Genomic DNA, 13,941 nt, shown 5'->3' with positions numbered 1-13,941 from the left:
ATGTTTAAAACGGTGTTAGTTGGACTTTTGTGTGGCGCAGCTGTGTTGACAGCAGGAATTCTTCTCGGACACTACGCCATTGAAAAAATTAATGACTTTGAGTTAGACTGGATGAAGGACGTGTCCAAGGATGTGGATGAGAGGCTACTCGACGAGTTGTTGTCCAAGGTGGACAACAAACACATTGAGGAAAACCTAAGGTCAGTTTGTGATCCAATAATGGAAAACATGAAAAAATGCCATGAACACTTTTTGTTCTGAAAGGTTATAATACTCTAGAAACACATTGTATTCATCTCTCATGATGGTTGGATGATTTATTATCTACACTGTTCTCTTTTCTTTAATCCTAACATTTTACTGCTATATCATACTCTGCCAAAAATCCTGAATTATAATGTCAAGGACCCATAATCGTTGTGAGGATAAGCAGAAAATGAAAGCAGGAATAATGTCATGAAATGGGCCAAAAGATTTAATCGTTTTAACCAGAGGCGGCATACTCATTTTTGGCACTGGCTAAATCCAGAGTTAGATTTTCGTTTAGAGGGACCGTGTCTATCAACTACTGCTGCCACGAATAATTCACTAATCAACAAATGAATTAACTAGTATGTCGATAGTCAATCCATAGACATTGTTAACCTAAGAATTGTCCAGAAGCAAATCTTTTTTTGAATTTGAATATCTATACATTGTACTATTTCTGAGAATGTGTGTATTTGTGTGTGTGTGTGTGTGTGAATGCATTGTGTTTGTCCGGTAACATCGGACAAAATGGAGACAACACCGTACATCCGATTTGAATGTGATTTTGAACAAAAAATGGCATATGTATGGCTTTAGGATGTTACCGCGCTCGATTTTTGAATTTGGATGAGTGGTTAGCACGTCGGCCTCACAGTTCTGGGGTCCTGAGTCCAAATCCAGGTTGGTCCACCTGTGTGGAGTTTGAAAGTTCTCCCTGGGCCTACGTGGGTTTCCTCTGAGTACTCTGGTTTCCTCCCACATTCCAAAGACATGCATGGCATGCTGGTTGGACACTAAATTTCTGGGATAGGCTCGACCCTCGTGAGGATAAAGCGGTTCAGAAAATGAGTGAATGAACAAAGGAAATATTTTTGTATTTTATGATTTTTGTTTTCTATCTATAATTAACATTTTTACTTATAAACTAAAGGGCTAACAAATAAATAGTTGCAGTATTCCAGTACTCTCCATTAATTTATATATATTTTTATTATAAAGAAAAAGGGAGCCACCTCATGGTGTAGTTGCAGGGGTCTCCAAACTATTCCAGAAAGGGCTGCAGTGAGTGCGAGTTTTCGTTCCAACCTCTAAAGAGGAAACCTTTCCACCAATCTGGTCACTTAAAGTGCAATCAGTGGATTGCACTCAGGTGCTTCTTGTTTCAGCAGAAACCTGTTTGGTTAAAATGTTTGTGTTGGATCGGTTGGAACAAAAACCTGCACCCACAGCGGCCATCGAGGACCCGTTTGCAGACCGTTGGTAGCGGTTGACTCACTTGACTTCGGTGCGGGCAGGCATGGACGCGATTCCCACTGGTGGTGGTATGATTGTGAGTGCAAATGGTTGTCTGTCTCTGAGTGTGCCCTAAGGCTGACTGGTGACCAGTCTGGCATGCAGCCTGCCTTTTTTTCGCCAGCTAGGACAGGCTTCAGCAACTCCCGCACCCCTTACGAAGATGCGCGGTGCGGAAGATGAAGGAAGAAAAAGGGAAACTGTTGATTTTGTTGTTTTTGTTTGTTTTTTTAAACCTTTTTTTTTACATGGATGTCACTTTTTTAATTTAAAAAAAGGGAATAACATTTGCTAATTTCTGTACTATGCAACATGAAGTCAAGGTGCATGATTTACTTTTACAGACCACACAACATCATGTAGTGGGCCAGCTCTGCCCTACCCAGGCTTCTCGTTTGGCACTTGTGCTTTGAGCAGTATTTTTTTTTCAATCCGAACCATATCTATCTGGCTCTAAAGTGATGGCCTGCAAGCCCAAAAGGTCACGTTATTGGATAATTATTATAAACAGTGACAATATAGCATTGTAAAATTGCCCCCCCCCCCCTTTTTTATCTCTTTATCGGGCATTGACAGCAACAATCCTTTCATTCGCTGCCAGCTCTACCAGTTCAAATGGAAAGGATGTCTATCGCCATCAATGGAAATCAAACATTCATTCACTCATTGTCCGATTTCTTAATCCTCACAAGGGTCAAGAGGGGTGCTGAAGCCTAACCCAGCTAACTACAGGTACCGGGCAAGGGATTTCCCCTCGGTGGCCAGCCAATCGCATGCTCACGCTCATGCCTGGGGGCAATTTAGAGTGTTCAACTGGCCAACCCTGCATCTGCATCAGTACCCGGTAAAAAACTTGGAGAGATCATGCAAAATCCACACAGTGAGGGCTGACCTGGGATCTAACCCTCGACCCCAGCACTGCGAGGCCGACGCGTTAACCACTCCCCAACTGGACTGGAACTCAAACTATGCCTCATTTAATTTCATTTTTGAAATGGCAAAACATTAGTAGACCGACTGGCGTCGCGAATGGTTAGCACGTCGGCCTCACAGCTCTGGCGTCCTCGGTTCAAATCCAGGGACCACGTGTGTGAAGTTTGCATGTTTCCCCCCTGTGTGGATTTTCTCTGGGTACTCAGATTTCCCCCTACATTCCAAAAATGCATGGTAGGCTGATTGGACACTCTTAATTGGCCCTAGGTATGGGTGTGAGTGTGCATGGTTGTACGTCTCTTTGCGCCCTGCGACCGGCTGGCCGCTGATTCAGGGTGACCCCTGCATCTGGCCCAGGTGGGATAGGCTCCAGCACCACCCGCGACCCTAATGAGGATAAAGCGGTTTGCATTATGAATGAATGTATGAAAACATTAGTAGGTATTTATTTGCAGGGAGCTGACCAAATTCCCCCACATGGCCACGACAACCGGAGACGAGAAAACGGTGCAGCTGATGCTCAAACGATGGCAGGATCCAGAAAGTGGTTTGGACCAGGCATGGAGGGAGGAATACATGGTCTACTTGTCATTTCCTGATCCTGACAGGCCTAACACCATCACTGTGGGTGAGTTGGCATCGGAACCAAGATATAGTGTCTTAAATTCACACTTGCTTTTTCAATTTGTTTCAGTAAACGCATCCAATCATGTTCTGCATATGGCCAGAGAGAAGGAGAAAGCTTACACTACCGACCAGGAGGATCCTGCTGTGGTTCAACCTTATGCTGCTTACTCTCCTAGTGGGCAAGTGCAGGTAAATAAAAAAACAAAAGCAAAAAAAACACTTTAAAGCCCCACTTTCACAATTTTTTACATGACTATTAAATTAATCCTGTATTTAAAGTACATGATCAAGACTCACAGATATCCATAACTATTGAAATTGTACCAAAAAACTCATTTATGTAACATTGCCATCAGCTTTCTTAAAAACTGATGATGTCACAAGAGTACAGAAACCAGCAGAAGTTGTATGCCTCAATAGAAAAAGACTATCTAAACAAATTCTTATTGGTTTTATCAAGGTGCAAAAAATTCAAAAATTCAAACCAGAGGCTGAAGTGCCATAATATGTCTGTGTAACTCAGAAAAGGAGAGGCACATCCATTGACTCTACAAGCAAACCTAGTCATTAAAAATCTAATTATTTATCATCTGAAATGAATAGATTTTATTGTTTTAGTGCACAATGCTGGTGGGTTAAATTGCACTTGGAAAAGCCTTGTTGTTTTGGTAACCCTAAACGCAAGAGGAAGTGTACGCGAAGAGCCTGTTCGTTCGTTACATAGCCGACAGAAAATAAATGAGATTAAAACGTTTTTTTTTTTGCACTTCTTTATTTTACAAAGAAAAGCACCTTAGGTTGGGACTCAGTCCAATCTATTGAATTCAGTAAACACAAACGCACACACATGCACGCACTCACACACAAACGTGATAGGTGGCCTTTAAGGACAGTTCTCATAACTGTTGATGAGACGGAAAAGTTGTAAAGACAAATCAAGAGTTTGAAGTCCATTCAAGCCTCAGTTCAATGTTTAGCTCAAATAAAAGGTGGAGGATTAAAAATTTGCAGGAGAATAATATGACTGAAAGTGATGAGTGAACTTGAACAATGTAAATATGGGATATAGTATTGTTTGGATACTTGAGTTATTCAGACAGAAAGTCCAACATTTTTTATTTAAAATTCAAATAGTTAGAAAGACATGTACTGCTTTTGAATCTGCTTTTATGTAACATACTTCAGAAATTAGAGATTTATTTTTAAAATTTTAATTTAAATTTTTAAATAATGATGAAAAACAATATTTCATGTTTATATTGTTTTTCAATAAATCAAGTCCATAAATACTAACATATCCAATGTTTATTATTTTTTCTTTGCTTTCAAAACTGTAAAAAAAAATGTTGTTTTCATTAATTTCAAGAATAAGCTGCACTTGATAGTTTTAATAGTATTTTTAATGTTCAGTCATTCATCAGATGTACCGTTTATCCTCATGAGCGTCACAGGGGTGCTGGAGTCTCTGCTAACTATGAGAATGAGGTGGAGTACATTCTGAACGCCCAAGATAATTTTAATGATGAGAAAGTTGATTAGTCGTGATCATCCTACAAAATCAAGACAGCCATTTTCCCCATATTCATTGCCATTGCTACAAATCCAATCCCTTATCAGTGGTTTTAGTGAAAATAGATGGAACGTATCAGGCCGTCATGGGCAGCGAACAATAACCTTGTTCCCACAACCCCGTGTGGTTAAACATGTGATTAAATGCCCTTGGGTTTCTGAATGTATTATTTTCAATGGTTTAAGGGCAAACTTGTGTACGCCAACTACGGGACAGTATATGACTACCAGCGGCTGAGCCAAAAGCTGAACCTCACAGGCACAATCGCCATCACAAGATACGGCGGAGCAGGGAGAGGAGACAAAGTAAGTTTTACTCAAACTCTCGAAAGAACGTCATATTTTCTATTATTGAGTAATTCCAAAATACAGTATTTTCCGCACTATATGGCACACTGTAGTTTGAAACACACTTTCAATAGACGGCCTGTATTAAAACGGTTTCTATATATAAGGTGCACCTCATTATAAAATGCAGTAGACGTAGTAAACGTGGTGATTGGCGGGTTACATTATGCATCTAGATCACATGTCTCAAACCGATTCCACCGAGGGCCGCAGTGGGTCCTGGTCTTTGTTCCAACCGATCCAGTGCCGACATTTTAACCAATCAGGTGTCTTCTAAAATAAGTAGCACCTGACTTTAATTAACTGATTACACTTGCAAAAGGTATCCGCTTGTTGAGTTGGAATGAAAACCTGCACCGACTGCGGCCCTTTGAGGACCGGCTTGACACCCCTGATCTAGATGGAGCTGCACAAAAGGGAATGATGGAATTTCATACTACGATTAGCAATTTTTCATCCACATATAAGGCGCACCTGATTATAAGGCGCACTGTCACCTTTGTGGTCAGACCTATAGTGCGGAAAATACGGTACTTAAATGTGTGTGATCTAGGCTATCAACGCAGCGCCTTACGGTATCCTCGGTGTGCTCGTCTACACGGACCCTTTTGACATTAACGATGGCGTGATGTCGGACCTTAACGAGACGTATCCGCATTCTTGGTATATGCCTCCTTCCGGCGTGGAGAGAGGCTCGTACGCCTCAAACTACGGAGACCAGCTCACTCCTTACTTGGCTGCCAAAGGTAACATAAGTGCTTATAAACAAGTTGATTGTTTTATTGATATTTTTACTACTGGCCTTGAAGTATATAGTGCCACATGACGGTGTGCTTTTTACAACAAGTCCCTCTCAAGTGAAAATAAAGAAATAAATCATTGCAGAGTATGCATACACAATTGTTCACTATTTGCAGAAGAAACTTACAGAATTCCAGAAAAGGACATCACTGGGATTCCTCCTATTCCAATTCAACCCATCGGCTTTGAGGATGCATATGTTTTAATTTGGTTAGTGGATGTTAAAATATCTTTTAAATATGGATAAAAATACAGCAGGGGCTCGAGTAACCTGATTTGTATTTTGAGATACAAGCCAAAATAAGCTTAAAATTTTCACTCACTTGCAGCCTGTATAGCAGAAGTGACTATTTTTTGGTCATTGAATTTGAATTGAATGCTTTCATTGTCATTTTACAAGTATGATGAGATTTAAAGCTTTCACCACAAAGTGCACATATAACATCCATAAACAAACAGGAAAATGAATAATCATTTAAATAGGTGATAATTAAATAAGTAGTCCAAGTGAAATCAGCAGAGTGAAGCGGCCTTGTTCCGTCTGAGTCCAGGATGAAGTTCCATGGTTTTGCAAACATTCAGCGCCAAGTTGTTGAGAGCACACCACTTTCTGAGTCTATGGACTCAAAAAATAAAAAATAAAAACACAATAGATAAATAAATAGTCAACACAATAGATAAATAAATTGCCAACACAATAGATAAATACATTGTCAACACAATAGATGAATACATTGTCAACACAATAGATAAATAATTTGTCAACACAATAGATAAATAAATTGTCAACAATAAATACGCAGTAGTCAACATGGGTATGTGGTACAAAGTGACTAAAGTGGCTAGAGTAATGTACCAACACATGGATACAAGTATGGTCAATAAACAAATTCAACTGATATCTTAAGGTACAGATGCATGTGATTTGAAACGGATTTGGATGTTTTAGCAACCTGGCTGGAGATGAGGCACCACAATTTTGGCAAGGAGGATTCAACTGTACATACAACTACGGTGGTCCGGGCTTTCGAGAGTCTTCTCACTTCTACGACAGGTAGTAGTCAACAACATGACACAAATGGCTGCCATTCATGGTAATAGATGTTTAATCAGTTTTGACAGATAGATTGGAAGTCTATCCCCATCATTGATACTGAAGCATTGTCATTCACTGCCAACCCTTATTTGTCCTACATCGCTGCATAAAAGACACATGTAATAAAAGCATGGACGGAAGTAATGAAAACAAGTCAACATTTTCATTATACTTATAGCAACACATTAATTAGAATAGCCTTATACAGTAATCCCTCAAACATTGGGGATATTGTAGAACAGACATGGCTGTGATAATAAAAAAACCACAAAACAGCATCATATTATTCCAACATATTCCATATTAGTACTATTTTTTTTTCATTTTCAAGTAGTATATAATAGAAATACACAGTTTTAAGTTGACAATAATTTCAGTTTGCAACTTAGTCGGTGACAAATCATTCAACCTCAACTTTACATGAAATTGGCTTTTCTGAAGCATGCTTGAGGAATCTATATTATGTTGTGACTTCAAAAATGTAAGGGAATCTTGCTGTGTATTAGTGACGTGAAAATGGACATATTCAACAAGGGCACGGTGAAGAACTCCTCTAATGTGATGGGCGTCATCAGGGGAAGCGTTGAGCCGGGTAAGGCCCCCTGGTCCAGGTTTGTTTACAAATAATGCCCACGTACGGCTTCTGAATAATGTTCCATCTTGGTCTGCAGACAGATACGTGATCTACGGGAACCACAGGGACAGTTGGGTTCACGGCGCTATTGACCCGAGCAGTGGGACGTCCGTAATGCTGGAGCTAACGCGTGTGCTTGGCAAGACTGTCAAACAAGGTGGGCCGAGATGGGAATGATTGTATTTCACTGCCACTGACGACGATAAACTTCCAATCCGTTTGAACGAGGAAGCAATCGTCCAATCCTCCTGGGCCCTGTCCAAATGCATTAGACGTCTATCTCTGACGATGGCTGCCCAAGTTTTGCAGCTAATTGAATATCAGATAACTGCACTTTTCAGACTATAAACAGCCTTATTTTTTCCTTTGCCAGTTTGAACCAATCTGCTAAATTGTTAGATGTCCATTGTAGTGCACAAACTACATTCATTGATAATCCTTTTATATTCATTTTTATCTAAAAAAAATACTAATACTCTTTATCGAGTATATTTTCTCCATTTTATTTCTCTTTTGTGTGTATTTTTAAAATTGCTTTAACTAAAAAAAATGGGAAAGTTATAATTAATATAATGAAGATTAAAATGCAAATTGATATTGTTTTTTTCTTCATTTATCAAAAATATAAATAAAACAGTGACTCTTCTTTTATTTTTAATACCAATACTCTTGGATTTCTTTAACAGTCAATATTCTTTTTTATCTTTATTATTATTTATTCTTTTTAGTTAGTTTGAAATTTTATTTCTTCACATTTTTTAAAATTCAATTGGGGAAACAGTTAATATTTATTTATTTTTAAATATTTAATGTAATAACCACTTGTTTTAATCCTCTTGAGTTTCTTAACAGTGGGACTCTACAGTGAAAATCATTTCATTTTCTCTATTTTAATTATTTTAAAATGAATTCATAAAGTAATATTAACAAATGAAACAAAATAGTTTAAGACAGTGAATAATCAAGTTTTTTCTTCTTCACCTGGTTTGCAGGCAAATGGAGGCCACGCAGATCTATCATATTTGGAAGCTGGGGGGCTGAAGAGTTTGGCCTTATTGGCTCAACAGAATTCACTGAGGTCAACATTCCCCTTTCAAGCAAAACAAAGACTTGTACTGTATGTCTTCTTTTTTTACTCGACAGCAATACTTTACCAAACTCAGTGAACGCACCGTGGCTTACATCAATGTAGATGTTGCAGTTCAAGGTAACGCAGTTGAGTCCGGGCCGCCGGCATTTGTAAACCTGCACTTGGTTAAAAAGAGGGCAACCTTTTCTCATATTTAGCCCCACACTGTTTCTGTTTCAAATATAAAATTTTCGAATGACTTTTTTTGCACATTAGATTGTAGCCGAGGGTTAATTTCCATTTAGATTTAGTGTTTATATTTAGCATTTATAATTAGGGTTTAAAGTTAATACTTAAATTTCCGAGTTAGATTTAACATTTAAATGTACTTATTTAGAAATAAAAATTGAAGTTGCTAAATATTGTTTATCCAAAAAAAGTGACTTGGACATTTTCCCCCCATATTTTAAACACTAAATATGAGAAAATGTTGCCTTTTTTTAAACTGATCACATCTTTACAAATGGTTGAGTTGTCATTTGGTTCCATTTGCGTTTTACTAAATCTTCTGCCAGGCAATGCCAGTCTTCGGGCATTAGGGATGCCATCGCTACAGAATGTCATCTTCACAGCTGCTAAACAGGTCAGAAGCTACTTGTGGATAAACTTGACCCACTACATGCAAAGTTGAATACAAGTAACATTATGTTCACACTTGTTGAACTCTGGCTGCCATTGACAACACTAAACGTCCAATTTATTTCCACTGAAACCGACTGATCTTGGTTACAAATTATCCAGTAGAGGGCAGGCATGTCACAGCCTTTAGCACACCCATATTTTATTTGGAATTTGTCCTTTTTGTGTGTGTTTTTTTTTCATTTGAAAAAGGTAAACCCTTTTTGCTTAATTCATCAAAAATGCTCCTAAAATAGTACTCTATTTTTAAATTGAATGTCTATCGTTGTCAGTGTCCGGCAGTGAGAAAAATACTTAAATATTTTTTCAACAAAATCAACTTTAGTCTTTTTGTCAGAACTAGAATATATTTCTGCTTTGCATTTTAATTTTATTATTTTGATTTGTATTAATATGTTATTCATTCCTAATTGTATTCATGAAAAATATATACAAAAATACTTATTGGAAAAATTCAAATATAGTTTAGACCCGGTGTACAAAAATGTACATGTCACATTTTAGGGGAAGGGTGTCAGACTCAGGTTGGTTCGCGGGCTGCGTTAACGTCAAGTCGTTTTCATGTGGACCGGACCATTTTAGATATAATATTTAGATATATTTTTTTATAAATGGATTAAAAGCCCTGAAAATTCAGTTTTTTTATAGATGTAAAACAATGTTTATTTTAGCTTTTTTAAATATATTTTTTAGATTTTACAAAATGATTTTTGAACTTAAAAACACAGAAAAAAATGATTAAAAAATTACAATTATTGATTTAAAAGGGGGAAAATCAGGAAATTCAATATACATCTATACTCTTCATTTTAATTTTATCCTAAAACAGAAAGTCGGCACTCATGATTTACTTTCTCGGGCCACACAAAATGATGTGGCGGGCCAAATTTGGCCCCCGGGCCGCCACTTTGACACGTCTTTTAGGGTCATGTAGGCTATGCTATACAAATGTAATATTGAAGCTTAAAAGATCTACAATGTGATGTGCCCATATGTAACCAACAAGTCTTTGCAAAGTTACCATATTTTCTAACCCATAAAGTTACTTAGTATATTTTCTAACCAACATAACCCAAACATTCTAAAAATGTGGTTTTATCTGATCCAAGTTTGTCTGTTGGTCAGGTCAAGGCTCCAGGTGCAGATTCAATGTCTGTGTATGACCAGTGGATCCAGTATTCTAACAGAACAAGCCCAGTGCACGGAATCATTCCAAGGTATTGCCCCACTTTACAGAAATGTTTCATCATTTCCCTTTAAAATTTTGATGTTCTTAGCCCTTCCTAACTTATAATATATTGCATTCATTGTACATGCAACAGAATGGGATATCTCACTGGAGCAGGTAGTGATTATGCACCATTTGTTCATTACTTGGGAATCACTTCCTTGGATCTTATGTACATTTATGACAGGGTAAGGAAAATGCCCGTTGAAAATAAAATATTTATAGGAACATCCTCTAGTGCAGTGGTGTCAAACATTTTTATTTAGGGACCCAGTTAGTTATGGTTTCCTTTCAAGGGACACATTTATAGGGCAATGATCATTATTATTTTTTTCATTTTAGCTAAAAAAAAGGGAACAATAGGAAAAAGCCTAATTTCCCATTTTAAATCTGTCCCTATTTTTTATTAACACATCTTTCATTCTGATTATGGGCCAGTTTCTTAGTAATATATACTTTTTGAATATAGTCAGATTTTTGTAGTCCTATTTCTTACATTGAGGATGACAGAAATTGTATTTAAAGTTTATTTGAGCGAGAAACATGAAGTCCAAGCATATGACTTTCGGGGTCCATAACAAAAGACACGATGGGCCAAATATTACCCCCACAATGCAAGTTGGACACCAACGCACTACAAAGGAATGATGATTTTATTTGAAATCAATGCACTTTTCCTAATATGATTTTCAAAAATAAATAAATCATACATACAAAATTAAATAATTTCTAAATGTCAAATTTAACAATTAGTGAAAAGATTATTTCACTATTGATTGTTTCATATACTTGTTGATTATTTAACGGAATTCATTTTTCTCTTAGTCTAAAACAAACGTCAGGATTTACCCTGCGTACCATACGGCCTATGACACATTCGACTATTGCTCCACATTCATTGACCCTGGTAAGTGATTTAATTTGTGCACATATGTATTGTCCTTTGTTTACAAACACTATTGTGATTGGGATGTTCCAATGAGCTCCATTTACAGTAGAGTGTTCCTAAAAGTGTGATACAAGAACCAAGGGTGATTGTTATGTAACCATTGTGTTGAAAATGCTAAGAATTGAATTTCTAGGTCATTTTTGTTCATTGGTCGACAGGCTTCTACACTCACCAGGCCGTGGCCAAAACCGCCGGAAGCATCCTAGTGCGACTGGCAGATAGTCTGCTGCTACCAATCAACTGCAGCGATTATGCCGAAAGCCTCGAGGCTTACCTGAGCGAGGCTGTGAAACATTATGAAGACACACTCCTTAAAATGAATATTTCCATGGGTAAGGATCCATTTCTCCACTTGCCAATGAGTTATGATGAACCCATTGGTGCCTGAAAATATTTGCATTGGAAGTAGATGATGAAAACATTCATTCATTTTCCGAGTGTCTTATCCTCACAAGGGTTACAGGGGTGTTGGAGCCTATCCCAGCTAACTGTGGGCATCAAGCGGAAGACACCATGAATCGGTGGCCACCCAATCGCAGGGCACAAGGAGACGGAAACACATGCCCAGGGGCAATTTAGAGTGTTCAAACAGCCTACCCTGCATGTTTTTGGGAAGTGGGAGGAGACCGGATTACCCAGAGAAACCCCACGCAAGTCCAGGGAGAACATGCAAACTAGACACAGTGAGGACCCACCATGGGTCGAACCCCTGTGGAGCCGACAGGCTAACCACTCGACCACAAGGTCACTTTTTCATGGGTGTTATCGCCCAGGCTAACAAGCCAACCCTCCCATTTCAAATGGTTTGGCCGTCTACGCGATTCATTTCATAGCAGGAGGATGATTGGACTTCTAGCGTTGTCATGGCACCGAAAGAGTTATTATGTCTACATGTAAAATCAGGCACCAAGGGGTTAACCATTAAGCAGTCGAAAATGTACAGCGAGTTTTACAGTATATATATAGTACTGTTCAACATAGAACTCTTGAAATTCCCATCTATAACCATTGTATCTTGTTCCAGAGCCAATAAAACGATCAGTGGCCAACTTTCGCCATGCAGCGACTCGCTTGGAGCACGTCATTCAAAGCTCGGACCTGGCGAATGAAACGTAACACACGTTCCCTGTACACCAGATATCCATCCAAAACTAGTAATCAATGGTCATTACATTTTAAAATATTGTTTAAAACAAAAGGAAAAGGAGAAATTGTAGGAGTGCTGGAGCTTATCCCAGCTGACTCTGGGCCAGAGGCGGGGGACACCCTATCGCAGGGCACAAGGAGACGGGCAACCATTCACGCTCACACATACTTAGGGGCAATTTAGAGTGTTCAACCAGCCCACCTTGCATGTTTTTGGAATGTGGGAAGAAACCGGAGTACCTGGAAAAAGCCCACACAAGCCCGGGAGGGAGGACATGCAAACTCCACAAAGGTGGAGCGACTTAGACTTGAACCCAGGTCCCTAGAGCTGTCAGGCCGACGCGCTAACCACTCGCGACACCGGGCTAAAGATCGGTACCTAAATCCTATTTACAGTACAAGTTTTATCAGGACTTTGTTTTCTGTTACAAAGTACATTTAAAATCAAAATGTAAGACCATTAATAGAACAGAACATTAAATAAGGGATAATTTACACATGAGCTAATTAGTCGACTCCTTACAAAGTAATCAGTAATTGACTATCAGATTAATCAATTTGGGAAGCTCAACGTATGCACTTGACTCTGTCTTACCTGGTTTAGGCCACTGAAGGTGCGAAAAATCAATGACCAGCTCATGCTGCTAGATCGTGCTTTTTTGAGGCCTCCAGCATTCCCAAGTCAATATAGGTGAGCAACATTGATTTTATCTCAACACGTGGGCGTCTTTTCCTAATTTTTTTGGCACATGTGTAATGCAGGCACGTGATCTGGGCACCGATTGAAATCAGCTTGGCGACCTTCCCCAGTTTGAGCAAAGCCTACTACCAAGCGAAATCGTCGGGAGAAGCGAGCGCGTGGGCCCCAGTGCATCACCTCGTGTCGGTCATGAGTCAGGCCATCGAAGGCGCCGCCCATATGATGCTCGATGTAATCTAGATGACGTTCAAGATGTCGCCAACAGATGTGGCCAAGTGATGCCACTTCCTGTTGATAGGGTAATTATGTCTGCCACAGTGAATCGACTAATTGATTAGGAAAAGAATGAAATATTTTGTGACCTATTTTCACGTAAAAATTCCATGAATTATTTTCCGTTTTGTTTAAGGGAAAGCAGCAAACCATCTTACCTTTAATGCTTTGTTAGTTTTGAATGGAAAATACAGGACAATTGTCAACTTTTAAATAACATAATTTTTCTTAAGTTATATTTTTAACTCAAAAGCTTTTACATTTTTTAAATAGAAAAAAAGAATTTGAAAAAAATGAATGGGAAAAAAATCTGTAATATTTTAAAGA

At 38.6% G+C, this 13,941-nt stretch overlaps 1 protein-coding gene across 1 annotated transcript; it reads left to right on the top strand.

The window, feature by feature from the left end:
- On the top strand, nt 1-13,916 carry naaladl1 (N-acetylated alpha-linked acidic dipeptidase like 1). Its single transcript, XM_077600755.1, has 19 exons — nt 1-200; nt 2,931-3,103; nt 3,170-3,291; nt 4,858-4,977; nt 5,573-5,765; nt 5,937-6,030; nt 6,770-6,874; nt 7,423-7,508; nt 7,588-7,707; nt 8,543-8,628; nt 8,694-8,757; nt 9,195-9,262; nt 10,444-10,535; nt 10,641-10,734; nt 11,372-11,453; nt 11,654-11,827; nt 12,520-12,607; nt 13,246-13,332; nt 13,404-13,916. Exons 1-19 carry the CDS (start codon nt 1-3, stop codon nt 13,579-13,581), a joined length of 2,226 nt encoding a protein of 741 aa, XP_077456881.1. The 3' UTR covers nt 13,582-13,916.
- Nucleotides 13,917-13,941: the final 25 nt, after the last annotated feature.

The sequence above is a fragment of the Stigmatopora argus genome, chromosome 5, assembly GCF_051989625.1.
Source record: "Stigmatopora argus isolate UIUO_Sarg chromosome 5, RoL_Sarg_1.0, whole genome shotgun sequence".
Lineage (NCBI taxonomy): Eukaryota > Metazoa > Chordata > Actinopteri > Syngnathiformes > Syngnathidae > Stigmatopora > Stigmatopora argus.
Note: the sequence above shows the minus strand (reverse complement) of the source record. Positions and strands in the feature narration are given on the sequence as shown.